General features: G+C 37.2%; 1 protein-coding gene across 2 annotated transcripts; it reads left to right on the top strand.

Annotated features, from left to right (window-relative positions):
• The first annotated feature begins 3,882 nt into the window (after positions 1-3,882).
• LOC110108890 (triosephosphate isomerase, cytosolic) lies at positions 3,883-24,972 on the top strand. 2 transcript variants are annotated; one of them, XR_002304515.2, is made up of 10 exons: positions 3,883-4,026; positions 4,639-4,714; positions 5,625-5,748; positions 15,696-15,780; positions 15,956-16,088; positions 21,469-21,563; positions 22,338-22,416; positions 23,971-24,053; positions 24,294-24,398; positions 24,778-24,972. XR_002304515.2 is itself a non-coding variant. In XM_020839730.2 (9 exons), the coding sequence occupies exons 1-9, from the start codon at positions 3,988-3,990 to the stop codon at positions 24,339-24,341; spliced, it is 762 nt and encodes a 253-aa protein (XP_020695389.1). In that variant the 5' UTR covers positions 3,883-3,987; the 3' UTR covers positions 24,342-24,647. The 2 variants fall into 2 exon arrangements, 1 of the variants encoding a protein (XP_020695389.1); XM_020839730.2 differs by lacking the exon at positions 24,778-24,972 and having other exon boundaries at positions 24,294-24,647.
• Positions 24,973-25,663: the final 691 nt, after the last annotated feature.

The raw sequence follows: 25,663 nt of genomic DNA, 5'->3' as shown, positions 1-25,663 counted from the left end.
AATCAACATAGTATGTCTAATAGAGTATTAATCAAAATAACACTAAAAAAATGTATAAATAAAATTACAGGCCTAAATTAGAGATAGATTAATGATCTGAAATATTTTAGAGTTTTGTCTAAATTACAGGCCTAAAATCAATTTTTTAAAAAATTGTTTAAAGAAGCAGTAAAAATTTTAATTTTTGTGCTAAAATATTGATTTAAGAAGTAATAAAGAAACCATTGCAAATGAAGCCTTAACTAATCTTGAGATCGAATGTTTTGTTAAATTATATTTTGACATTAAAAAATTAAATAAATAAAAACCAACATGATAGCACTATCTTGCTATAAAATTTGCAAGTTCAAGTAGCAAATTTTGACGCGCACAAGGAAAAAGTTCAAGTAACAATAGCTCCATTGTCAACATAGCTGACGAGCCCCTTTCAAAAGCATCCACCTCATTCTTATATGTGCTCATTCCCATGCCATATTAGTTTCTCCAAAAATGTTCAAACTTCCTAGAGTTGCTAGGTCATTCATAGACCTTCATTTCACAAAGTCATTTGTAACGAATGTTTACTTTCAAAGATAGCAACTTAATATAAAATTGGTGAGATACTATTGTACGTTATTTTCTCCAACCCTAATTTTGCACAATAAATTGTCTAAAACATGTTCATGTTAGTTTACTTACTAGCAATATCTTTCCGCGATGTGCTCTGCTAGGGTTTCTATATGACGCTCCCCTTTCCGTCGTTGTGTTCGTGCTCTCCAATCTTCTCAAGGAAGTCTCGTGTCATAATTCCTTGTGTTTTTCGTAGTTTTTGCTGCTCTTTTTTGGTTTCCATCTCCTCGTCTTTTCGATGGAGGGCGAACGGCTTAAAGATCCTAATTTTTTGGCGGAGAATCCTTCTTCTAGGTCCTTTCATGATGCTTTATCGAGTTGTTCTTCTTCTTTCTCTAATTTTTTGAAACTCAAAATCACTTCATTTTATGGGATGCCCTCGTTATGGATTTCCAATGAGGCAGTTTTGGCACTTGCAGCTCCTTTTGAGTTTGCTTTAGTAGGCAAATTTCTTTCTCGTAGGCCTTCGCGTGAGGTTATTCCCAAATTTTTATTTAACCTCAAGCTAAATGATTAATTTTGGGTCACTATTCTTAACCCTAAGCATGTTCTGATCAAACTTGTGAATGCCTTAGATTATTGTACGTCGTATTTTTTCTCACCATTCCTACTTTGTGAATAATTATTTTATGAAAGTTTTCAAGTAGTCTCCTACCTTTGATGTTCAAATTGAATCCCCCATTATTCAAATATGGGTTTCTTTCCCAAATCTGAGACCGCATCTCTTCTCTATATGAGTTGTCATGCCTCTTGGTGGTGTTGATTTAGATTTGTCTCCTATAGTGAATGTCTCAAAGGGATTTGCAGAGTGTGTTTTTGGTAGGGTGTGTTGTTGATGGGGATGAATTTGGTGACCATGTAAATGATGATATGTATAGTTTCATGGTAGGGTGTGTTGTTGATCAAGCGGTACTCAATGGTGGTGTCAAGAGACATAAAAGGAAATCTAAGAAGAAATAGTTTTTGGGTTTACTTTCATTTCGATGCCATGGGCTTTTTTGGCACTTTGGATGATGATGAGGTGGTTCCTTGTTTACCTTCCAGTTGGCCCAGGCTTGTTGGTAACCTTGGCGATAAGCCCCTCTAATTGGTGGTTGCTTGTGTGGGTTGTAGGCTGATGATGTTTTTGGACTATTTATCACTAATTGATGGTCCGTACCTGACTGTGGGGTGGTTGCAAGGGGTTGCCATTCCCTAAGTCCGGTGTTGGCTCCTTTGCTCCTGCTTCTTTGATTGTCTATTTTTTTGTTGAGTTTGCTTACAAGTTTCTTTTTTCTGATTTTTTTTTTTTTTTGACTTCGGCTGTTTTTAGGTCCTTGTTGTAATCCCCTTTTTTTGGGAAAAATTTTGGTGTAGAAAAAAAAACATGTTCATGTTAGTTTGACCCTAATCATTTTGATGAAATCACATTCTTTGGAGTTCTAATGTTGATATTTATAAAAATATATAATCAATTTCCCTATTTGAGATATCACATCAACATTTTCCATAGAATCACTAACATGGAAACATAGATCGCTTAAGCTAATACCAATCTTAATTAGTCTGTCATATTAGACTTAAGGTTGAATTGATTAGCCAACTGTACAGTTCATTATTGATAATTGTAAAAAAAATGCATTGTGATGTTTAGGTTTCATTTGAGACAGCTTTCTTATTGTCTTTTAAAACGATTTTTTAGTACATACCTGAGACCGTTCCCAAAACATGGGCTAATACATTCCACATCCAAAATTCAATTTGTGAGGATCTGTCTTATATTTTGTCCTTAGCTTGCCAAGATGTCATCTCGGCATTGAATTGATTATTGTGGTGATCAATCACTTTTCGAAGATGGCCCATTTTGTGCCCTGAAAAAGATTTTTGATGTAATGCACGTTGAAACTTATTCTTTTGTAAAATTGTTAGGCTCCATAGTTTACCTCAGAGCTTAGCATCAAATCCAAATATCAAATTAAGTTATTTTTAGCGGGAGTTGATGAGGCATTTGCATATAGAGCTTTGATTGAGCTTAGTCTATCACTCACAAATGAATTGACAAAATGGTGAACATCATTAAAGTCTGTCATCTATAACTCAATAGACAAAATGGGGGTAGTTAACTTGGATTAATTATTGTGTGCGGATGCCGAACGTCATCCGGAGACTAACTAGAATGCGCCACGTCACCTCTGTGCTCGGTACTGCTCAATACCGCTTGGTATTGCGACTCGGTAGTGTTGACATGACGAATTCTTGTTGGTCTACGAACAACATTCTGCATCCGGTCTATGTATAGAATAATTTCTCATTAACTTGAGTCAAGTAATATGTTACATTACCTTGTAGGAGATGACTAAGATAATGAGATGCAGAATTTGCTTATAATTTCATTATTATTTTTTATTTTTTAATTATGTTGAGTTCATATAAGTCTTCTATGTTAGATAATACCAATATACTACATTATAGTTAAATCTAAGTAAAAATGAATATTAATTTTAAAAGCACACATATTTGCAAATTTCGTATATGTATAGCGTAAAAAATTTTATCTAAAATTTTCATCTAAATATGAATACTTTTTTACTGCTAAATACCATCCGCTCGAAACTTTGAGGAAAACTTTTGGGGATGATTAAGGGTGTCAAAATCTGACCTAACCCGAAATCCGACCCAAAAAATTTCGGGTTGAGGTCAAACCGTTTAACATATGGGTCGGGTTCGGGTTCGAGATTCCAACCCTTTTAAAAAACGAGGGTTGAACCAGCAACACGAGAACAACCCGATTTTTACTCGCGTCAAGCTGGTTTAATTTTAACCAGGATTCGCGTCAAGCCCTCGTGTCCGCTCGCACACTAGCACTGGCCTGGCCTCGCCCAGACTCTGCGGTCTTCCCCCGCACTCTGCTAGCACTGTCGCAAGCTAGTGCTTGCCCCTGGCCTCGCCCGGACACCGCAATACCGCAGTCTTAGTGTCTCACCTGGTCTCATCTAGTCTTTCCCCCCGCCCTAGATCGCTCGCACGTTGGCGCAACCATCACCCTGTATTTTGTAAACGGGTTGTGGGTTGGGTCAGATTAACCAGGCAACCTGCACGGGTCGGATCTGGATTAGAAATCCCGTCCCGTTTGTAAAATTGGATCGGATTCGGATTAACCCGTTTAGACCCGGATCAAATCAGGTCCGACTCAAAATGGACCTATGGAGTCGTTTTGACCCCTAGCGATGATTTCACAATGTGCAGGGGTATAATAGTAAAAAAACTATATTACCTGGCTCCTGCAATATACAAACCATTGTTACAAAGTCTGATTTTGGGCTATCGGTTTCCATTCTCAATTTCTCGACCAGACGAAAGCAAAGGATTGGAGTTGATCTTCTCCTCATAGCAGCAGCGATGGGCAGGAAATTCTTCGTCGGTGGAAACTGGAAATGCGTACGCTGTTCATTTCTCTATCCTATCAGTAATTGAATCCATTCTTCTTCATGTTTTTTTCCTTTCGGTCGTCTATTAGATGGTTTACCTATTTGTTCGCCGGAAGCGCAAGTCCATACTCCTAAATCTGTTTATGCATTTTTTTTTAATTGTAGTGTATGATTTGATTATTATTTTTCCCAATTGTAAATGTACATGCTGTTCTTCTTCCCTCCTATCAGTGATTGAATCAGTTCTTTTTTCTTGTGGCTTAGATCGTCTATCTTATCACTTTTTAGTCACTTACAACTGTTTGAAATCGTTGGCTGGACTCACAAGTTAAAACGCTTCACCATGTTTATGCATTTTTTTCCCTTTTAGCTGTATGATTTGGTTATCGGTTCTTTTGTTTTGCTGCATCCGATCACGGATGCAGACGTCTTCCTGGATCCGGGTCTTTGCGTCTCTGAATCTGATTTTTGTTCCGAGTATTTGGAGCCCTAGTTTTTTATTTACGCGTTAGATGCAACCTTCGAAGCTATGTGATCTAATGTCGGAACTTATAATTTTTCTGATTTCCATGTAATTATATCAGATCGAAGGGTTTTTATCAGACTTTAAAGTTTTGTGCAGAATGGAACAACGGAGGAGGTCAAGAAAATTGTTGCAATTCTGAATGATGCCAAGGTCCCCTCACAGGATGTTGTTGGTATGCGCTATGACCTCCCTTCTTGCACTTGATATGTTTTTCGGAATAATTAAACTTGAGCACTAAGAATTAGCCATTTTCTATTTTGAATCTCAAACTGAGATAATAAAGTTTATCCTTGTATGTTGAATGATATTGTGGAATGGTTTTGATACGGACCCTTTGTCTTGATGGAAAATTTAACACATATTGTCAAAACTCAAAAGTAAAGGTTATTGAACTGATAAATAAAACTACTTATCCTTATTAAGTTGAACTTCAATGCTAAGATTCAATAGCTCAACTACCCCCATCCCAACAATTTGAGATGGGTTCATTGTCATTAAACCTCTTCCCCTACCTCATAGGTTCAGCTCTATGAGTTCATCATTCATTATTGTCGGTTGAGTGCCGGATGTTGTGTTATCTCTAATTAGTACAAATATTGTTTACAATTTATAGCCATATTAGCTTTAGCCGACCCTTTTTTCTTCCCATTCATTCATTCTTGTTGGTTTCTGTTCTTTCTCTCATATTTTGTGCACAACTGAAATTTGTTGTTGTTGATCTCAAGTTTCTCTGAGAAAGAATGAGGGTTGCTCCTGGGTTACATGCCAATTTGAAAACCAACATAAGCAGCCATGAACTTCGTTGAGATTAAGCATCGCAATTGAATTCAACCTGAAAGCACCAAAAAGATTGCATAGTTAATGCTTTTTTTTCCTGTTTTGTTTATAATGGCTTGTTACTTTATCTAACTACCTAGACCCAGTAAGATTTAGAACACTCCTTTTGCTAACAGCTTACAACTAAACATTCCCATTTATAATGTAAACAGCATCTGTTTTGACGTTGGTTTTATTTGTTCATGCTTTCTGACTTCGTTTAAGTGAATGGACCTTTGAGATATAGTTCTCATGTCTTATCTTAGATGTTGTTGTAAGCCCGCCTTTTGTGTTTCTGCCTCTGGTACAAAGTCTCTTGCGTTCTGATTTTCATGTTGCTGCACAAAATTGCTGGGTAAAGAAAGGAGGTGCTTACACTGGGGAGGTCAGGTAAGGTTTAATTATTCCAAGTACTGTTTTCCATATTTTCTCTATCAAGTCGCAATCAAAAATATTATTTTCAAATGTTGTTTTGTGATGGTATGTTTAGGGCTAAGTTGCAGCTACTTGAATGGTTAACAGTCTAAAATAGCCTTTAATAGAGAAGCAAAACATATGAGATAAGCACTTTTATACTTACCTGCATTTTCATGCAAATTTTTAACGCATGCTATTCATGCATGTCATGCTCTATTTGATCTACTCCTTTTTTTTGCATGGTGATGAATGCATCGGGTGCATGAAAGTTCTCATCTACGTGAAACAACACTGAAGCTTTGTGTGATGAATCTCAAGAAAATATGCTCATCCCTTTCCTTAAGCTAATTCAGTCAACAAAGCAAATATTATTTCTTTTAATTCTAATGGTTTATTATTTGTCACATTCAGGTTTTATATAATATATGCAAAGTAATAGTTATTTAATTTTACGTACTAAAAAACATGAGAATAACGAGTAGTTATTTTCAAAATGGAGATATCAAATGACAATGACTTTTTTCTTTGTTCATAAAAGATTTATTTCTTAGTTATTGTTAGGTCATTCATGGAGAAAGTTTAACCGATCAATGTAGAATATTAGTTTTGTGTTTATATCCTATTAGTACAAGGAAATCAATAACAAAATAATTGCTGTTGGATGAGATTTTGCAACATAAAGGCATAAATACGTTTTTTTTTTTATACAAATTTCAGCAAAAATTAGCGATGGGGACTTTAGCTTTCAGTCTGGGACACCGCTCTGATACCAATTTGATACGCCTTGGAATCAATTTCAGCAAACATAGCAGGAAATTCACAGAAAAATAGTGAAAAATAACAGATTTAGAGGAAATAGTGGCTTTTTTTATTAATAACTCAACAAGAAAAAAAGATACAAGCGATCTACAAATAGAGAGGTAGGTTGTCCCTTCCAATCAACCTAGACGCTACTAGGAAGCCCTCATTGAAAAAAAACTATAGCAGAAAACTCAATAAAACATGCATGAAGAAAAATAACCCTAGATCCCTCATTAAATAATCTCTTAAATTCCCTCCAAAACAGATTTCATTCTTTATTAATTTCCCCCTTTAATTTGAATTCAATTAGGAAATATTTTCGTCTTTGATTTGGATTCAATTAGGAAATATTGCCCTCTTTGATTTGGATTAATGTAGAATTTTTTTCCTAATTAATCCTTTCTTTAATTGGTTTCCTAACATAATGAATTAATTCTTCATTGGGCCCCATAAGAAGGGTTAAAATTTCTCCCTTGGATTCTGCTACCATATCATACTGATCATCCAACTTATAATTGTCTCAATCTTGATTGGTGTTGTTAGTGACATGATGGCTATAAGGGATAAAAAGACTTCATAGGTAGTGGCAATTCTTCGTATATATTGTGATCTTAGACGAGTCTCAAGAAGTTAGTGTGGGGCTCGTCGATGATGGACATTGAAGAAGCATCTTATTGCAAAAAGCACCAACAATTTCAGTTATCTACACTCAAAGAGGAGTATAGGTCATGGTGCCTCTATCACATTTTCTGGGAGATACCCTCTGTTACAACTTCTCGACTAACTTGTCTTTATGATGGCATTCCTTGTTTTGATGATCCCAGGGATGTCAATGCAAATATTCTGAGGGCTAATATTGAAAGGGTTAAAAGCCAAAATCATGCAATTATACTCTTTAATGTTAATATGATTATTGCAACTCTATCAACTTGACGGATGTGTTTGGTTGCTATAAGTGGAGAGTGAATAATAAAAAGGACCTTTTGAAGGTCTGAGGTAAGCACTTCTTGAGGGCCAACAAGCAGAGATATTACAAATTTAACATCTCCCTCTAAAATGAGTAATAAAATATTGATGGGGACTCTCCTAACTCGCATCGTATTTTCAAAATTCAAAATTGTGATATTTATAAATGACCGCATATTTAGATGAGTCATAAGAAGTCGACTTCGAGCACATCTATAATGGACGATTAAAATAATCCTTATCATGAATAGTTCGACCACTTCAACTAGCGATACTCAGAGAGGAGTATACTACATTTTGACCTTGATCTTGAGGTGACCTTTCTCTTTTTGAGGTATCAAAGGTTGTTGTTACCATTTCACTTTTTTTCAGGATGATATCCTCTTTGGTGTTGTAGCTTTTCTGCTAATTTATCTTGATGATGACACTGCGTTCTTAATGATCTCAAGGTTGTTGCTGCAAAATCCTTAGAGTACTCATAATGAAAGGCTTAAAAGCGAAAATCATGTAATTGAACTCTTTAATGCTAATCTGGTGGTTATTGCCAACTCAAGCAACCTATCTAATGTTTTTGGCTGCTTATAAGTCAAGATTATAACTAATATGAAATTTGTGAAGGTCTTGGGTAAGTGTTGTCTAAGCGAAAATGATAGCATGATTTTGCACATTTCTTCATTTATCTCTAAAAATGAGTAATGAAATGTTGGAAAAATGTACGACCATTGTTTCTTGTTCAGAAGTGCATAGAGTTTTTTAATAGCTTCAAAGCATTCGATGAATTGAGTAATAGATAATGTTTTAAGTTTGCAAAGAAAGTAATACTTCACGGTGGAAGGTGGGAGGACCACCACAATGGATTAAGGCGGTGAATAGTCGGTGGTATGCATTTGAAATGGTGAGGAGAAAAATAGTCTGCTCAAAATGAGGGACATGGTCGGCGATATCCAACTTCAGGAGCAGGAGTTCTACACATATATATTGAACTTCAACAACGGCTGAGCCTCCACGATGTTAATGGAAAAGTTTTTATTGGTTGAGCCTTATTCTTTGTGGGTTGATAAAGAAGATGAGCCTTAGCGGTACTTTTTTTCCAGCAATCCTCATAGTTAGGCGATTTCAGTTTCCGATGGAAACGGTATATTATCATCCATGAAGCGAAGGAAGTGGAGCTTATGGAAAATGCTTGAAGATGTTTTGGATCATCTTCATTGATGGCTGTCCATCTGTTATAACTCTTTTGAAGTTTTGTGATCATTTGTCTGCTCATTGTGCGGTGACCTCTAGCAATTGTTTGGATGATCCATGTTTTGGTTTATGGTTTCATCATATTTGTGCTTACCAGACCTAAGAGTGTGTTGATCCCAAAGTTATTTGGTGAAAGATAACATAGATCATACTTGTGGAATGAATCACATCAACATATGAGCAAAATGAAAGAAAGAAACAAAGTCTCTTGAAAAATTGATATTTATAGAACTCAACCTAACCCCTCATACTAGAAAAAGAGGATCAAACCAAGCCAAGTAAACACAATTTAGAGAGAAATATCTCAGTTCCAAGTCCTAAAATTTTTTTATGCCTATGTGTATTCTTTGATCGCTTTTTTATAGTTGACAGATATCTCAGGTTCAATACTATAAAGTTGATTACTTAGTACAATGATAGGGGCTCCCACTTTAGCTGATTATGTGGTGGGAGAGTGTTAGACCGGCCCAGCAGGTCTTGGACTGGCTTGCTAAGATAGAGGCGGAACTCGTCTGCCGCACTTGCGTGCCGCAATTTGAAGGACCAGCTCGCTGAGATAGAGGCGAAACTTGTCTGCCTTACCTGCGTGCCGCTCAAATTGCAATCTCTAGTAGTCGGAATAGGAAGGTTTTTGGAGGGATGCAAGAGGGAAATTTGAATGTAAGGATGTTTAGAAATTTCCTTTTGGATTGTATGCATTAAATAATTTGTTTTCCTAGGGTTAGGGCATCTTGAATTTTGTTGAAATTTGATACCTCTCTTTGGTTTTGTTTGGGCTCTAGCGGCGTTTAGCGATTTGGGAGAGATAGATCCTCCTCTCGAATAGAGGATCAATTGTATCTTGGTATTTTCGGTTCCCCTTTCATCAAAGAATACAAATAATCTACTGTTTTTCTGATTTTGTGTGGATTTTTGCGGAGAATTATCGTTGTTTTTCAAAGATTGATAGGAATTATTTGACTATAAGTGTTTCATATCAAATTGATATCAGAGCAGCTTTTCAGAATGTTTTTTAGGCTGTTTTTGTGAATTCCTACAGCAAAATTTTGTTTGAAAAAGGGAGTTTTTTCTATTTTTTTGGGTCGAGATCCAGATTTTTGAGTTTAACAAAAATCCGGTTATCGATGGCCGCCAAGAAAGTGGATGCTTTGGAAGAACATCTTGAAGGGGAGATCGGACAGTTGAAATAAAAAATTTCATATCTTCACACTAAACTTTCAGAGGTCAAAAGTCAAATTTTAGTCATCCACAAGAAGATGGATGAAAAATTTTCTATCTTGAGAGAGATGTTGAAAAAATTGCTCAAGGGCCAACCTAAAACGGCGTCTTCAGAAGCAAGGGAAATCTCCGACAACCTAGGAAGCGGGAAAAACTCTAATCCAATAAGGCAAAGAGAAGATCAGTAGGTGGAGATTCGAAAAGGAGAGGAAAGAATACCTCCCATAGAGCCTATTTCTAGGGAGAGGCCATGAAGACGGTATGGGGAGAGGCAGGAGGGGGTAGGGCAAGAATGAAGGGGTGCTGAATTGGAGAGGAGAGGGGGGCGGTATTTGAAAGCATAAGGGGTAATTATGATCAAAGGGGGATGAATTTAGGGGGGGGTGGGGTGGGGGTATTGTTATGATCCAAGGGCTGCTGAATTTGAAAGGAGAATGCTAGAATTTGATGAAAGATTTGGGTATGAACATAGAAGGGATGATTGTGACACTTAGGGGGAACCACCCCTTAGGGAATAGGAAATTATGAAGGGAATAGATAGAACAGAGGTGATCTGAGAGTGAGGAAGCTGAAGATGCTTATTTTTTAGGGAGAGGATTATAACATTCGAAACTATTAACTGTCAAGATATTATCTGTTTTGACCTAAGAGCCTCGTGATTTTGTCTTGTTTTTGTAAATTCCCGGTAGGTCACCTATCTCCTAGAATTGCTTTGGGATAAACACACTTAAATGCAGAGTTTATTAAATGAAATTCAAACTATTACACCAAAAGGCATATCGATGTTTTAGAGTTTAGCTTCTTTTATTTAATGGGTTTCTCAATCTCCTCCAGTTAAGTAACTGACGTCCTTGTCAGCTTCTTTATCCAGAATAATCCATCATGCATATAGGATTTTAGAGGTGACCCCTACAAGATTAAGTGGTGGCTTCCGTCATGTAGCACTTTTTCCCATACAGGTTTCAAGAGGTGGCTCCCATGGCGTAACATCTTGTCTTGTATGACACTTATTTCCCATCTTCCAGCTGGTGTATTGCTTTGATATAATTTATAATAGCTCAAACTCTTAACTATTAAGATATTATCCGCTTTAGCCTAAGAGTCGTACGATTTTATCTTTTTTGTATAACTTCCCAATAGGTAATCCATCCTAGCATTTCTCCGGGATGAGCACGTTTAACTGGAGAGTTTCTTAAATAAAATTTCAACAATTACACCAAAAGACTCATCGATGTTTAAGAGTTTAGCTTCTTTTACTTAAGAAGTTTCACAATGATGCCCATGGTTGGATCTACAAGATGGAAATGTACTTTACCGTCAACAGGTTGATGGAGGGGGAGAGACTGACAGCAACACCGAATACTCTTCGGGAGACTTTGAAGGAGAAGACTGTAGGAGGAAGACCTAGGGACAACTTCAAGAAGCTCACATAAACTGAATTACAGGAGAAGAGGGTGAAGAGGCTCTATTTTAGATGTGACGAGGGGTATACACCGGGGAACAGGTGTAAGGAATGAATTCTTCAGGTTCTCATCGTTTGTGATGACAAGTAAATTGAGGAGAGTGACATCTTTCCAACTTGGGGATAAGGTGGGTCTTTGGAAGGGGGTTATTGTTAGACCGGTCCAGTCGGTCCATACAGGACAGGCTCGCGGAGATAGAGGCGAAACTCGTCCGCCTCCCCTGCGTGCCGCTCAAAACGTAGGCTCCAGTAGTCGGAATATGAAGATTTTTGGAGGGATGTTAGAGGGAAATTTGAATATAAGGATTATTTAAAGATTTTCTTTTGGATTGTATGCATTAAATAGTTTGTTTTCCTAGGGTTAGGGCATCTTGAATTTGGCTGAACTTTGAGATCTCTCTTAGGTCAGCCTCTAGAGAATGGGGAGAGATAGATCCTCCTCTCGAATAGAGGATCAATTGTATCTTGATATTTTCCGTTTCTTTTTCATCAAATAATACAATTTATCTACTATTTTTCTTGTTTTTTTATGGATTTTTGTGGAGAATTCTCGTTGTTTTGAAAAGATTGATAGGAATTACTTGAGATCAAAGAGTTCACTTGGTAAGTTGGAAGTTACTATAAGTGAATAAATCAATTATGTATTGTTGATGTGTGCCTTTGCCGAGTAACCTGTATGTGTTCTTTAGACGAAAACTTCTTGTCGATTAGTTGCTACTATGGGAAAGTACACTCATCATGTTGACCAATATTTCAAGCAAATATTCTTGAATGGATGATATCTCGAGCCTTTGGGTTAAGTTTAACAGCTTAGAGTAAAGTACTATGGTAATTCAAGCTCCTAGGAAACTTTTTAGCAATGTAGCCTCGAGCGGATTCTTGTTATGTGAAGCTTTAGTTGACTTCTAAGGAAGCTAGTTTTGATTTGAGAGTGGATCAAGTCAGTTCAATGGTCAATGACTTATGTCCATATGAATATAAGTATAAATTATTAAGAAATATATTTAATTGAATCTTGGAGACAAAAATGATATTATTGGATAGTAGTTTGGTGCTAAGATTTAAGAATAATAGGGATAATTAAATTATGTTAATTATAGTTGAAGATAAGATTAGAGAAAGTCGCCTTAGATGGTTTGGTCACATAAAACGGCGGCCTTGCGATGACCTGGTTAGGAGAGTAGAGGTATTAGATTTGACTTATGTTAAGAAAGGTAGGGGTAGACCTAAAAAGAGTTGGTTAGAAAATATTAGGAATGACCTTTATTTATTAGATTTAAACGAGAATTTGACTTTTAATAGGACACAATGGAGAAAAAGGATTCATGTAGCCGACCCCACGTAGTGGGATAAAGGCTTGATGTTGTTGTTGTATAGTTGAATCAAACTTACGAGTTATACATTAAAATTAGGAAGAGGGTATTTGTACCTAGACCTAAAAAGATCATGTTGGAATCAAAATATCTAATATGAAGGTGATTTTTGTGCTGAGAAAAGGGTAATAGAGTACAGGAAAGGCATTCTTATGATTTTTATTCTTATGAAGGCATGTTAGAGCATCAAAAGAATTGATTTTGTCCTAACGAATAAAGAATGGCTTCTCTAAAATATGTTTAAGCTGGTAACTGGTAAAGGTCGTTATGGGGCTTTGATTAAAATTAGTTGTTGTTGAGTGGCCAAAAAAATCTTACTCATAACATAATAGCATTCAAGATCACAGTAATTATTTATTTCTTTTATTGATCATAGTTATGTTTAGATAGGATATTCAAATTAAGGTACTTTATTATATTATATTTTTTTGTTCGTTTGGTTTCAATTGTTGAGACCTATGTTGAAGAAACTAAAAAGTTAGGATAATAGTATAAATGTTTATTAGGTAATAGGTTTAAGATTTTTAGAACAAAGACTAAATATATGATTAGCAAACTTACTTGTGATGTGTCATACAACAGAATATTGACATAGAATATCATATAACTCTTTGAGTTAACACCAAGTTTAAATAGAGACGTGTCTCAGGAGTATTATGAGATAAGAGGAAACCAGTGAGTTTTAAAAAAAATTGTAATTATACTGGATGTATTATTATTAGATATATTTGGTGATAAAGAAGCAACAATATTTAAATTGAACGTGGAAAAAAAAAAGATGTATGATAAAGCTTAGATAGAAGTATTCAAAAATGTATATGAAAATGATTTTGGGAGTAGCGTGTATTGGAGATAAGCCATAAGTTAGTAAACGATATAAGTTTAAATGTCTTGGGTACTACTATAGTTTGAAGATAAGATGTGTAGATAAAATTATTTGGAGTGATTGGAGAGAAAAATCAGTAGACCAAAGATAACATGGATATAAGTTGTGTAAAATAGAATTGTAATTTCAAGCGACACTCAATTGAAATAAATGGAGAATATAATAAAATAATGGATCCTAGATAGTTGGAGAAGCCTAGTGATTATAACAATATAATGATGGTGATAAAAAATACACTAATGGCTAAGTTGAGTTAGGAATATATTGAGAAATGGTTATTTGACAGGATTGTAGGAGTTGCATGTATTTTAGATAAACTAATGAAATATAATCTTTAGTGGCTTTAGTACAACTATAGGAAGAAGATTCACCAATAAGATGTGTATTTAGAATAGTATCGAGAGACTAGAAAAAATTCAATAAATTAAAGTTAGTATGTATAGAACAAAAAGTTTATGCAAAATAGATTTACAGTCTCAAGTAACAGTAAAAAATGAATGGATAAAAAGAATTCATATTCTAAATCCTAAATAATTGGATAAGTCTAATGATTATGACATCATGATTGTGATAAAGAAGTTATTGTTAGCTAAGTTTAGTGCAATGGAAATATAATATTTAAATGGATGTTAAAACTAGAGAAGATAAATAGAAAAAAGATTCTACATAAACGATTATGGGAGTAGCATGCATTGGATATAAGCTATTGAATGATAGTCTTAATTGTTTTGGGTACTACTATGGATAGAAGATGCACAAATAAGGTATGTGCATAAAATTAATGTGGAAGAGTTGGCAAGAAATTTGGTAATCAAAGATAACATGGATACAATTTCTGCATAATAGATTTATAATATCGAGCAATTGGGTCCCAAATAGTTGGATAAGTCTAATGATTATGAATGATGTGATGGTGGTGATAAAGAAGTCACTGGTAGGTAAATTGAGTGATAGAAATATAAATATTAGGATGGATGGTAGAACTTGGAAAGATAGGGAAATAATCAGATGAAAAAAACTATTGGAGTAATACACATTGGAGATAAGATAGTGAAAAATAATCGAGGTGGCTTGGATTCAACCATGGTTAGAAGACACCGCCATGAAGATGCATAAATATAATTAATTTGGAAGGACTAGAAAGAAAATAGGTATATCAAAGACAACTTGTATAAAAGTTGCCTAAAAAGATTTATAATCATAAGCAACACTTATCACGAGTGAATGAAAGAAAAAAAATTCACAAGGCAGGCCCCAACTAGTAGGATAACTCTATGATATGATGATGTTGTAACCTAGGTGTTGGCTCTGTTGTTGGGGTTAATGCCAGGCCAACCATAGGTTATCTTATGTTAGTTGGTGGCTCCCATGTTGGGCGAATTATTACGTTCGGTGACCGGACCGTCCGGACACCAATCTAGATGCACCACGTCACCCGGATACACTGGGCCCCAGGTGTATTTGGGTGATGTGAGACGTCTGGATTGATGTCCGGACGTAATAATTTTCCCCCATGTTGGGAGCCATACTCTAGAGCGTTTTTATTTTATTTTATTTTATTTTATTTTTTGTCGAGCAGTACAGAAACTCCAAGATTTCTATAAATTGTGCAATAAGAAAACCCCCTCAGAACTTTTGCGTTAAATTACCTAATGTGCGCCTAGAGATCAACCAAAGACCTAGTTGGACAAAATTGGGGCTACTCATGGAACCATTCGGTTCAAAAATGACGGGAGGGAATTAATACCTTCAGATGTTATCATACAGTGTTCTTTGTACCTATTTTCGCAATGCTATGAAGCTAGCTATAGAGCATGGAGCTAGGGAGAGCCAAGAAACAAAATTTGCATCTATATTAACTATTAAGTTGTCCGCCATGCAATTGATCAGTCCTATCATCACGTTTAAACCTGATATCTATCTGTGTTTTATTACTTCACTAATGTAGTTTTTACTCTATTTCATACAGCGCCGAGATGCTGGTAAATCTTGGTGTTACCTGGGTAATTATCGGTCATTCTGAAAGGAGGGCTTTGCTTGGCGAATCCAATGAGGTGATTTCATGCTAATTCATTTTTTCATGAATGTATATATATTGTAATACATTTCTTAGCTTTTCCTAATATTAGTATGTCCTTGCTCCATGTGGAACTCCTCTACCTCTTATTAGCTTAGTGGTTCTCAACTGCTTTCTAACCATGTTATATGTCTAATTTTAATATAATGTAGTTTGTTGGAGATAAAGTTGCATATGCCCTCTCTCAAGGTTTGAAAGTGATTGCTTGTGTTGGTGAGACTCTTGAGCAACGACAAGCAGGGTCAACTGTGGACGTAGTTGCTGCACAAACAAAAGCTATTGCAGGTGATTTGCATTTTCTAGTCATGTACAACTTTTATATCATTCTTTTATTTATGTTTTTTATGAACTTATATCTTGCTTTGATATGCTGCTTATGCTACAACTGATTCTCTGTTATATTTTATTTTGTTTCAAAATCATTTTCTTTATTTTTGCTTAAAAAAAAAAAAAAAAAAAAACTGCCTTTGGTTAGATGATCATGGTTCTGCTGTTCAACCGCACTTCTTCCATTGCAAGTCGAAAGATTGTTAGGGGCAGGCTATTGACCTCCACAGAAAATAAAAAAATGCCAAGTCATCATACCTGCTGCCGCCCATATCCTGCTCAAATCCCGGATTCTGTCGTAGCCATCCCGCAAATCCTGCTCAAATCCCGTCACCTATCCCTCTGCAGCGGCGCCGAACTCACTTCATTTCGCTCCCACGTCGCCCACATAACGCTCTTGCGTCATTAAAAAGCCGAAGAAAACAAGGCCTTCAGCCTCGCTCTGATCCCTCTCATTCGGCTCCGGCCCTCCGATTTCTCTCCCTATCTCCTTCCTCCCCGATTAAACTCCTGCTCCCACTCTCTTCCCGTCACTACTTCGACGCCGTGGTCGTGCGACTTTGCTCCTTCGATCAGCCAAGAGAAAGAGAGAGAGAGAAAAAGAGAGAAAGGAACCAAGCCCTACCTCCATCCTTGCTGTTTGACTCCTTCCACGACTTTCCTTCCCGTCGGAACGGAAGATACGACATTTTGACGGAAGCAGGAATGGGAGCTCGCTTTGGAGACAACCTTCTCCCTCACGCGTGCTTCTTCGCCTCTTTCGTGGTTGTCCGACCTTGCCTGACGCCGCCCCTGCCTGAAGGATCGGAAGTTACACACTTTTGATCGGAAGCAAGAAGCCGAGCTCGCTTCTCCGACTCTGTTCGTGGTTGCTCGACTTCGCCTCCTTGAACGACTTTCCCCTCCTCTCCGATCGGACTTTCCCCTCCTCTCCGATCGGAAGTCCGACATTTTGATCGGAACCAGAACAGGAGCTCGCTGCTTGTGAAGGTAACTTTCTACCTCCCGAGCGCTTGTTCGGCCAAATCCCGTAAATCCTTCAAATCTAATAAAAAAATTATTTATATTAATTTTAATTAATTGTAATTAATATTAATTAATTAAGTTAATTATAATTAATTAAAATAATTTTTAATCAAATATGATTAAATATGTCATTTTTAATTAATTATTGTTAATCGTGATTAATTATAATTAAATTTAATTATTATTAATTATAATTAACTAAGAGTAATAAAAAAAATTGCAAAAGCCCTTCTCCCGCTTCGACATCCGTGCCCTCCACCACCGGTTCACCGGTCCCGAAGGTATAAATTCTAAACTCAGACTTCCGTTCTCGACGTTCGCGATGAACTAGCGAACCCCCTACGCGCTCACGTAGCGTTGTGGGAAGGGAAGCTAGTCCGACGCCTACGGCGAGGCGGAAAGTCGCCTAAGATTCTTTTCTCGATGCTTGCAACTGGTCGGCAAACCCCTTGCGCGCTCACGTAGCGTTGTAGGGCGGGAAATCGGTGCGATGCTTGCGACGACTTAAGGATCCCACTTCAATGCTTGCAACGAGCTGGTAAACCCCCTATGCCCTCAAGTAGCGTTGTAGGGCGGAAAACCGGTGCGACGCTTGCGACGAATAGGATAAAAAAATAAACTTTTTTTATGTATACATAAGTACCCCCAAACGCTCATGTAGTGCAGAGGGGGGAAATCTGTGTTTTTTCTGACTCGTGCTCCACACCCTTAAACGCTCACGTAGCAGGCGGGAATTTTAAATAGAACATGCGACCGCGGTGTCATTTTTTACATCTACCTGAAGCGCTCACGTAGCGTCAAGGGGAAGGTTGCCTCTTGGTTTTTCCCCTAAACGGGGGAGTCGCCCGGAGGCTGCCGAAATTTTCATTGAAATAGGGGACTTGGGCAGAATTTGAACAAGCTGAACTTGAACTCGGACCCGGACATGTTTGAACTCAAAAAGAATAAGAGCCTGCACTCAAATGAATAACAATGAACAATAACTTGTGGATTTTTGAACTTGATTGAACGCAAGCAGAGGATCAGAACAAAATTTAAATGATTTATAAAGGTAAAAAATCAAATAAAATAAAATGATACTGAAATCAAATTCAAATCAAATTGAGCATTCAATTGAACTTGCAAGGATTTCAGAAGATCATGAACAAGCGCTTGAACATGTACTTTGAACTCGAACCGGATCGAATACAAGGGACTAGTGAACTTTTGCAGCTAATTCGGACTCAAGTGAACTCTAACATGAATTGAACAAGATTTCAGAATACTTGAACTCAAGCTAGATCTGAACTTGATCTGAACAATCATGCAAGTGTTCCAACTCAAGCTAAAATCTTAAGCGCAACTCGCTTGAGAAATGGGCAAAAATTTCTACCTGTAAGCTATGACACAAGATTTCTAGCGCAATGAATAAATACGAAGCGCCTGTTGATTGAGATGGCATCTAATAATGAAAGATCTGTATATACAAACAGGTACAATCAGCAAACCACCTGAGATTGGTGAAAGGTTGATTCGATGCATAAACAATGGATCTTCTACAAAATACTTCCAGGAGATCGTAGTAGACGCAATGGGCCCCTGCAAATGGATACTTGTGGATAACAACAGTGTATTGTAAGTACAATGAATCACTGTGGACACAAGCACAGATATCACCTACGACAGTGGTGATCAAGATCTTCAAGTATGTCGGGTACAAGGGCAACCCGGTGTATGAAAGAGGATCGTTTCCTGTAAACAAGTACAATCAGCAAAATCACCTGAGATTGGTGAAAGGTGGATGTGATACAAGAACAATGGCTCCCCTACGAATACCTCCTAGGAGCTCGTAGTAGATACAACGGATTCCTACAAACAAACACGAGCCACTTGTGGATAACAACAATGTGTATATCGTAAGCACAACGAATTATTGTGGACACAAGTACGAGTATCACCTACGACAACTATGATTAAGGCCTACGGGTACGTTGGGTACAAGGGTAACTCGATATACCAAAGAGGACACCCCCTGGCAAAAAGAAAGGGATGTTCCCAAGCCTCTTCTTAGTCCTATACTTAAGAAGAAAACAGTTTTGGTGTCCGCAAACACCCGAAATAACAAGTCTACTACACTGAAGATCCTGAAAAGAGGTCTTTTCAAGGCAGCAATAACTGATTTCAAAGTCTAGAAGTCCCTCCCCTGGTGAATGAAAAAAAGGGGAGTCAACATCAAGATGACGAGATGCCTCATAACATCAAGACCATACCGCCACCGGATCCGCAACACTCGTACTAGCGGACATAAGGCATGCATAAGCTATCAAATGAAAAGTTGTGTGCATCCAAACGATAGTTATCTACACAACTACAAATATTTTAAAGTACCCCTGTACATGCACTATAGTTTGTATACACATAGGTACACAATGGGGTACGTCCAAATCAATGAAGTTCCCAAGCACCCGCATGGGCCCCAGCGAGCATGTTATTGGTACACACGTGACGTCTAGGGATGCTGCGCGGGTTATCAAATTTGAACCCGATCCTCCTTAGCAGGTAAAAAGGAGTCGACATGGTTTAATTATAAAATACCCTCAAACCCGCAAGGGCCCCGACGAGCGTGTCATTAGTACACACGTGACGTCTAGGGATGCTGCGCGGGTTGATAAGTGAATTCAAGTTCGAACCTGATCATTCTATATGGATTAATAGAATTCGACAGGGTTCAAACTTTCAAACAAATGCACGGTTGTGACAACCGGTGTATTTATTTTAGTACATTCATATTAGGCCTTCAAGGCCTATAATCAAAAGAATTCGCTAACAAAGGCACAAAGCCTACAAAACCCGATCCTCCTAAGCAAGTAAATAGGAGTAGACAGGGTTCAAACATCGGATAAATATGCGGTCACAAAGTTGACCAGAATATTTATTTTGTACATTCATATTAGGCCTTCAACAGAGAAATTTCACAAACAAGGACACAATGCCTATGAAACCCGATCCCCTATCGGTAAGTTGATAGGGTCAACAAGGTTCAATCAAATGGAAATGACCCCAAACACCCCGATGATGGCCGTGTTAAAGGCAGATCTCAACCGGAGGGGTCCATTTCAAATATTCAAAAGCTCCACCTAAATACCCACAAAAAAAATTTTAAAATCCCAAAATCCCAAAAATATTTAAAATTGAAATAAACTATCAATCGCTTAAAGCAAAATCCATCGACCCTCAACAACAGTTTGCCTAGGTGGACAAATTCAGATATAACTTTAACTCACAAAGAGCGAAATGCCTAGTCGAAAATATCACTATGATCCATTCTCAAACAATCTCCTACAAGTAAGGACGTGGTACGTGTCCTCTAACTGGCGGTTTTGCCACCAAATAGCACCGCAGGATAAACGATTATGACGACCCGGGGCCCTCTGAACCGAGTGGTTTTGCCGCCAAATGGCACCACGAAATACCGATTATGGCCAGAGCCAATATGCTCCTTAGTGGCATCAAATCCTTGAGATATGAATCAATAGGATATGATTGATAGGGCACAAAGCCCTCTGTAAGCTAAGGTGGATTCAAATTTGTCTTCTTAGACAAACACTCATCCCAGGTCTATAAGGTCCCCTTGGACGAAGCAACCCATGGCTGCCGATAAGGATCCTTTTGTCAGGTTGGGTCAACTATCTCCTCTGACTAAGTAGATCAGGGACCACGATGGCCCGGGACGACGGAACCATGGGATCTTGATCGGGTCCATCATCCATTCCCCCACCATCCGCTTTAAGTGCAAGATGGTGAAATTTCCCATTTTAAATATCAAACTCTTCCCAATGCCCAAATTCAAACCCAATTTCCAAATCCAACATTTTCAAATACCAATGTTTATTGCTGCTACTATATGCCTGATACTACGTATCTATGGATACAACGTATCTGATTGACGACTAGCCTTAATCGAAAGTTCTCTCTCGTGATCGGGAGGGGTAATTAATTATAGGGGCTTGCGCCTATAGGAAACCAGAACTCAGATCATAAAGTCCTCGCACAATGAGGGCGAAATCCTTAGTGTCTTATCTACAATCCATCTGCCTTCCAAAATTTACCCCGGAACTTATTCCGTTTAAACTCCCTCGCCAAATAAAAAGAAAAGCGAGCGGGGAGGCCGGGGCCGAATTTTCGGAGCCCACACAGGCTTATTAGATTTACTTTCCTTATTATCATATTTTAGTAGACATCCTTAATAATTCCTACTTACAATAAATTTTTCCTGAACAGTTTTTTAGATTGACTGAAGCTTTCGATGCTGTCATCAATTTATATCTCGCAGAAAGGATTTCTGATTGGACAAATGTAGTTGTCGCCTATGAGCCAGTTTGGGCCATCGGGACTGGCAAGGTTGCTACTCCGGCTCAGGCCCAAGAGGTAAGTTCTACTGATATCCTATGTGGGATTGTTTTTTGTTTTTTGTTTTTCCTTTCTTTTCTAGTGTTTAGCTTCTCTATCAATTAAAAAGAAGAAGCAAACAACACAAATGCAAACTCCTCGCCTGCTTATCACTTGTACTAATAATAAGCATGTAAAGCAGTCGGTATGCAACTTTATCTGGAGTAACATTTCTCTAAGATTATTTCGTTTTTCTAGGATCTGATAAACATCATGTGCACCTGCATGTATTTTTCCTACAATCTCCATAGATTTTGATGCATGTAAGCTTGCAATGCAGAGCCATTGAATGTAACCTTATCAGGACTAAAACCTTTACATTTTGCTGTGTGGGCGGAATTTTGTCTGATTGAATTGGACAACCTTCATAATCCTTGCCCAATCTAGGAAAGTTCTATAGGCTGATTAAGTTTACCTGGTTGTGGAGAAGCCAAGTTGTTAGGCCAAGGTGATGTAGGCTTTCTATCGCCCAAGGGAAGCCCCCAAGGAGTATTGCTTCAATGCAGAGGTTGTCTACCAATCAAGACTTAAACATGACCAACCCCAGCCAGCCTCCATCACGACCAATTTAAATAATTTGGCTAAATTATTTGCCCAAGCTTGATTATTTGGTCATGCTAATTCAGTCAGGCCAACTGATCCATATGCCAATTTCTAATCCTATTGCTACTCTTTAGGACCTCACCTATCCGCTTTGTGGCTGACCTTTCTGTTTTCCATCAATCATCATTTTCTATGCTGATTTGTCAACAGGTTCACTTCGAATTGCGCAAGTGGCTCAAGGAAAATGTGAGTGCTGAAGTTGCTGAATCAACGAGGATTATTTATGGAGGTACATTTTTTTTCTTTTTTTAATGGAGATACATTCTTTTTCTCTAATTTCATCCTTTCATATCAAACATCATCCATGGTTCTTACTAGAGATTTGCTAGAGGATGTTCCTTGTTGTATGTTTTTTGCTGATGATATTCTTCTTGTTAATAAGACTAAAGAGTGAGTTGAAAGTAAACTTGAATTATGGAGGTCAAATTTCGAGTCTAAAGGTTTTCATTTGAGTAGATCTAAAATCGAATACATGGAGTTTAATTTTAGTAGCAATAGATCTAGTGAGGGTTTAGCGACTTTAAGCGAACAAGTCATTAATAAGAGTACACGTTTTAGATATCTTGGGTCTATTATTCAGAGTGATAGTGAAATAGATGGGTATATTATTAGTAGAATTTAAATTGAATGGTTGAAGTGGAGGAATGCATCGGGCTTGTTGTGTGGTAGAAAAATACTATTCAAACTTAAGGGAAAATCAAGGTTCTGAAAATTGGATCGGACAACGAATCGGAAGAAGGAGAGGTTCACGGTTCGACCGGTTCTACCGGTTGAACTGGGGTTGAACCGGATGAAGTAATAAATAATATTTTTATTATAAAAATTTAATAAAATTAACAAAATAAGCTCTTAAGAAATCATGAAGAGTTGAAGACATGAGATTGTTGAAATTATAATAAAATATTATCTTTAATTTAATTTAAGAGTTTTATAATAATATTTATATTAATTATGATTAAGTTTAATATTTATTTAATATTAAATCATTTATTTAACAAATATTATTCTAAAAACTTGAACCAGCCGGTTTTTAAAAACCGGGACCGGTTTGCCGGTTGAACCGGCGGTTCATCCCAAAACCGTCTGGTCTAAAGCAAGGCCGATTTTCAGACTGGACCGGACCGGTTCACGGTTGAACCAGTCAGACCGGCCGGTCCGGTCTGGTTTTTAAAGCACTGGGGAAAATTCTATAAGATGATGGTTAGAATTGCAATGCTTTATGGCGCAAGAATGTTGGTCATTAAAAGAGAAGCATAATATTAAGTTAAGTATTGCAGAGATGAGGATTCTCAGGTGGATGAATGACTTTCTTAGAGACATGATACGATACGAGCATATACGTGAAAAGGTTGGAGTAGCTCTAGTGGCAGATTAGATTAGAGAGCCACCTTAGGTGGTTTGGTCATATAAAACAACGGCCTTCCGATGACTCGATTAGGAGAGTAGATATATTAGATTTGACCTATGTTACGAAAGATAGAGGTAGACATAAAAAGATTTTGTAAGAAAATATTAGAAATGATATTTATTTATTAAATCTAAATGAGAATTTGACTTTTAATAATACACAAGGGAGAAAAAGCATTCATGTATGATGTAGCCGACCCACGTAGTAGGATAAAGACTTGATGTTGTTGTTGTTGCAGTATTTCAAACGTCATTGATGCTATATAGTTAGTGATTTGTTAAAATATCATTTATATTCAAATCTGCACTCATTTTCCATCTATAATTTCGTGCTAATCCTTGAAAATCATCGCTTTGGTCCAATTTCTTCTTGTAGGTTCTGTAAATGGAGCAAACTCCAAAGAACTGGCAGGGCAACCTGATGTTGATGGATTCCTTGTTGGTGGTGCTTCTTTGAAGGTTTGCCTGTTTATCAGCATTCTTCAAAAATTAAAATTTAATAAACTTTGGATTCAATTACAAATACTAAAATTATTATAATCACGACACGGTTTGTGCCATGCTGGAGGTATTTTTATGCGTACTAAGCATTACTTGAATTTTCAAATATAATTGTTCACACTTCTGCTTGGATATATTTCATAATTTTCCTTGACCTAATTCATTCTTTCATTTTCTTAATGTTTTTCCTATTCACAGCCTGAATTTGTGGACATCATCAATTCTGCTACAGTGAAGTCTGAGTAGACTATTTTGGTTTGCTCTTTTTCTAATCTGCGGCATTGTAAGGCTTGGAGGCAAGTGACCATGTGATGTGGGCTACATTATCTTATCCTACACCACCAGCCTAACTTACCACATCCTTCAACGAATACCGGCCTGCTCCACTACTATTTTACTTTTTGTTACTGTTTTATTGCCTTCTTTGCCAACTAGTGGCAGGAGGAACGTTTCTAGTATTTCCCTTTCTTTTACAGCAATTACTAGTTATATTAGGCAGCCGGCTGAAGGTAGGAAGAAGAAGATAATATAATACAAAGTTACTTTTACTCCTCCTGGCTTTCCCGGTTCTTTCTTCTTCTTCTTCTTCCTTTCTTTTCTCCTCTGCTTCTTCTTCTTCTTTTCTGCACTATCTTGCTCTATTTCTCTATAATTGTTCTCTGCAGGTTTCGGTTCCACACCACCATGTCACCTAAAACTATCTCCAGTTTTGTTTATTCAGTTTTTTTCTTATAATTTTGGGTATTATGTAACTGGATACCATCGGTCGCGCAGAGCAGATCAGGGCGCAAATAAGGCTAGTAAAAAAGCCATGACATTTTCGATTGTCCAGCTTGCCTAATTATCCTATCTGAATTAAATTGCTATACACGACTCATATTGGTTTGTTGGTTAGGAGCTTAGGCTATCAATTAAGATGTCTTGAGTTCAAATCTTATATATGTGATGTGTGTATGAATCTTCCTTAAAAAAAAAAATGCTTAATTAGGCTGGCTTTATTAGGGAAAACCCTTGTTAGGTTAGCTGGGCCGCCTCTTTGACTTCTGTTTGATCCACCAACACAACAAACTTGACAAGTCGCGGATTGCGGTGCAAGTGGTTTGATTATTTTGGCTTGCATTATTTTTTATTAATAAAAAAACTATTTTAAAAATACAATCCGTACGAGATAATAATCTTTTTTATTCTGTCGATTGGATTATGTAATTAGTTTACTTCAACATTTTTTGTTATTCTAAAAATCATATACTACTTTATGGCATCACGAAATAGGAGGCAGATATTAATGAAGTGATTTTTTTTTTTTTGGTATTATAACGGGATTTTAAAATTATTAGATTTATGTTTAAATTAATTTAATTGAAATGAGAGATGAATAGGTAAACGAGTTGCTTTGGTGACTTGGCGCTATGTTAGCCTTGGAATTTTTTTGTGGTGGTGACGTCATTTGGTTTGGTCAATTTTGGGGCTAATTAAGGAACAATTATTACGTCCTCCGACTGGACGTAGAGGAACGTCCGGTCGGAGGCCAAATCGCGTCAAAAAATGAGAAATACCGAGTAATATCA

Source organism: Dendrobium catenatum, unplaced genomic scaffold (genome assembly GCF_001605985.2).
Source record: "Dendrobium catenatum unplaced genomic scaffold, ASM160598v2 fragScaff_scaffold_1297, whole genome shotgun sequence".
In the NCBI taxonomy this organism is placed as follows: Eukaryota; Viridiplantae; Streptophyta; class Magnoliopsida; order Asparagales; family Orchidaceae; genus Dendrobium; species Dendrobium catenatum.
Note: the sequence above shows the minus strand (reverse complement) of the source record. Positions and strands in the feature narration are given on the sequence as shown.

What these genes read in the sequence shown, in the direction of transcription:
- LOC110108890 (XM_020839730.2), top strand. Translation starts at nt 3,988, where the DNA reads ATGGGCAGGAAATTCTTCGTCGGTGGAAACTGGAAATGC. An exon ending in CCCCTCACAGGATGTTGTTG is followed by an intron (nt 4,715 to 5,624) that starts GTATGCGCTATG and finishes GTCTTATCTTAG; the next exon opens with ATGTTGTTGTAAGCCCGCCT. An exon ending in ACAAACAAAAGCTATTGCAG is followed by an intron (nt 16,089 to 21,468) that starts GTGATTTGCATT and finishes TATATCTCGCAG; the next exon opens with AAAGGATTTCTGATTGGACA.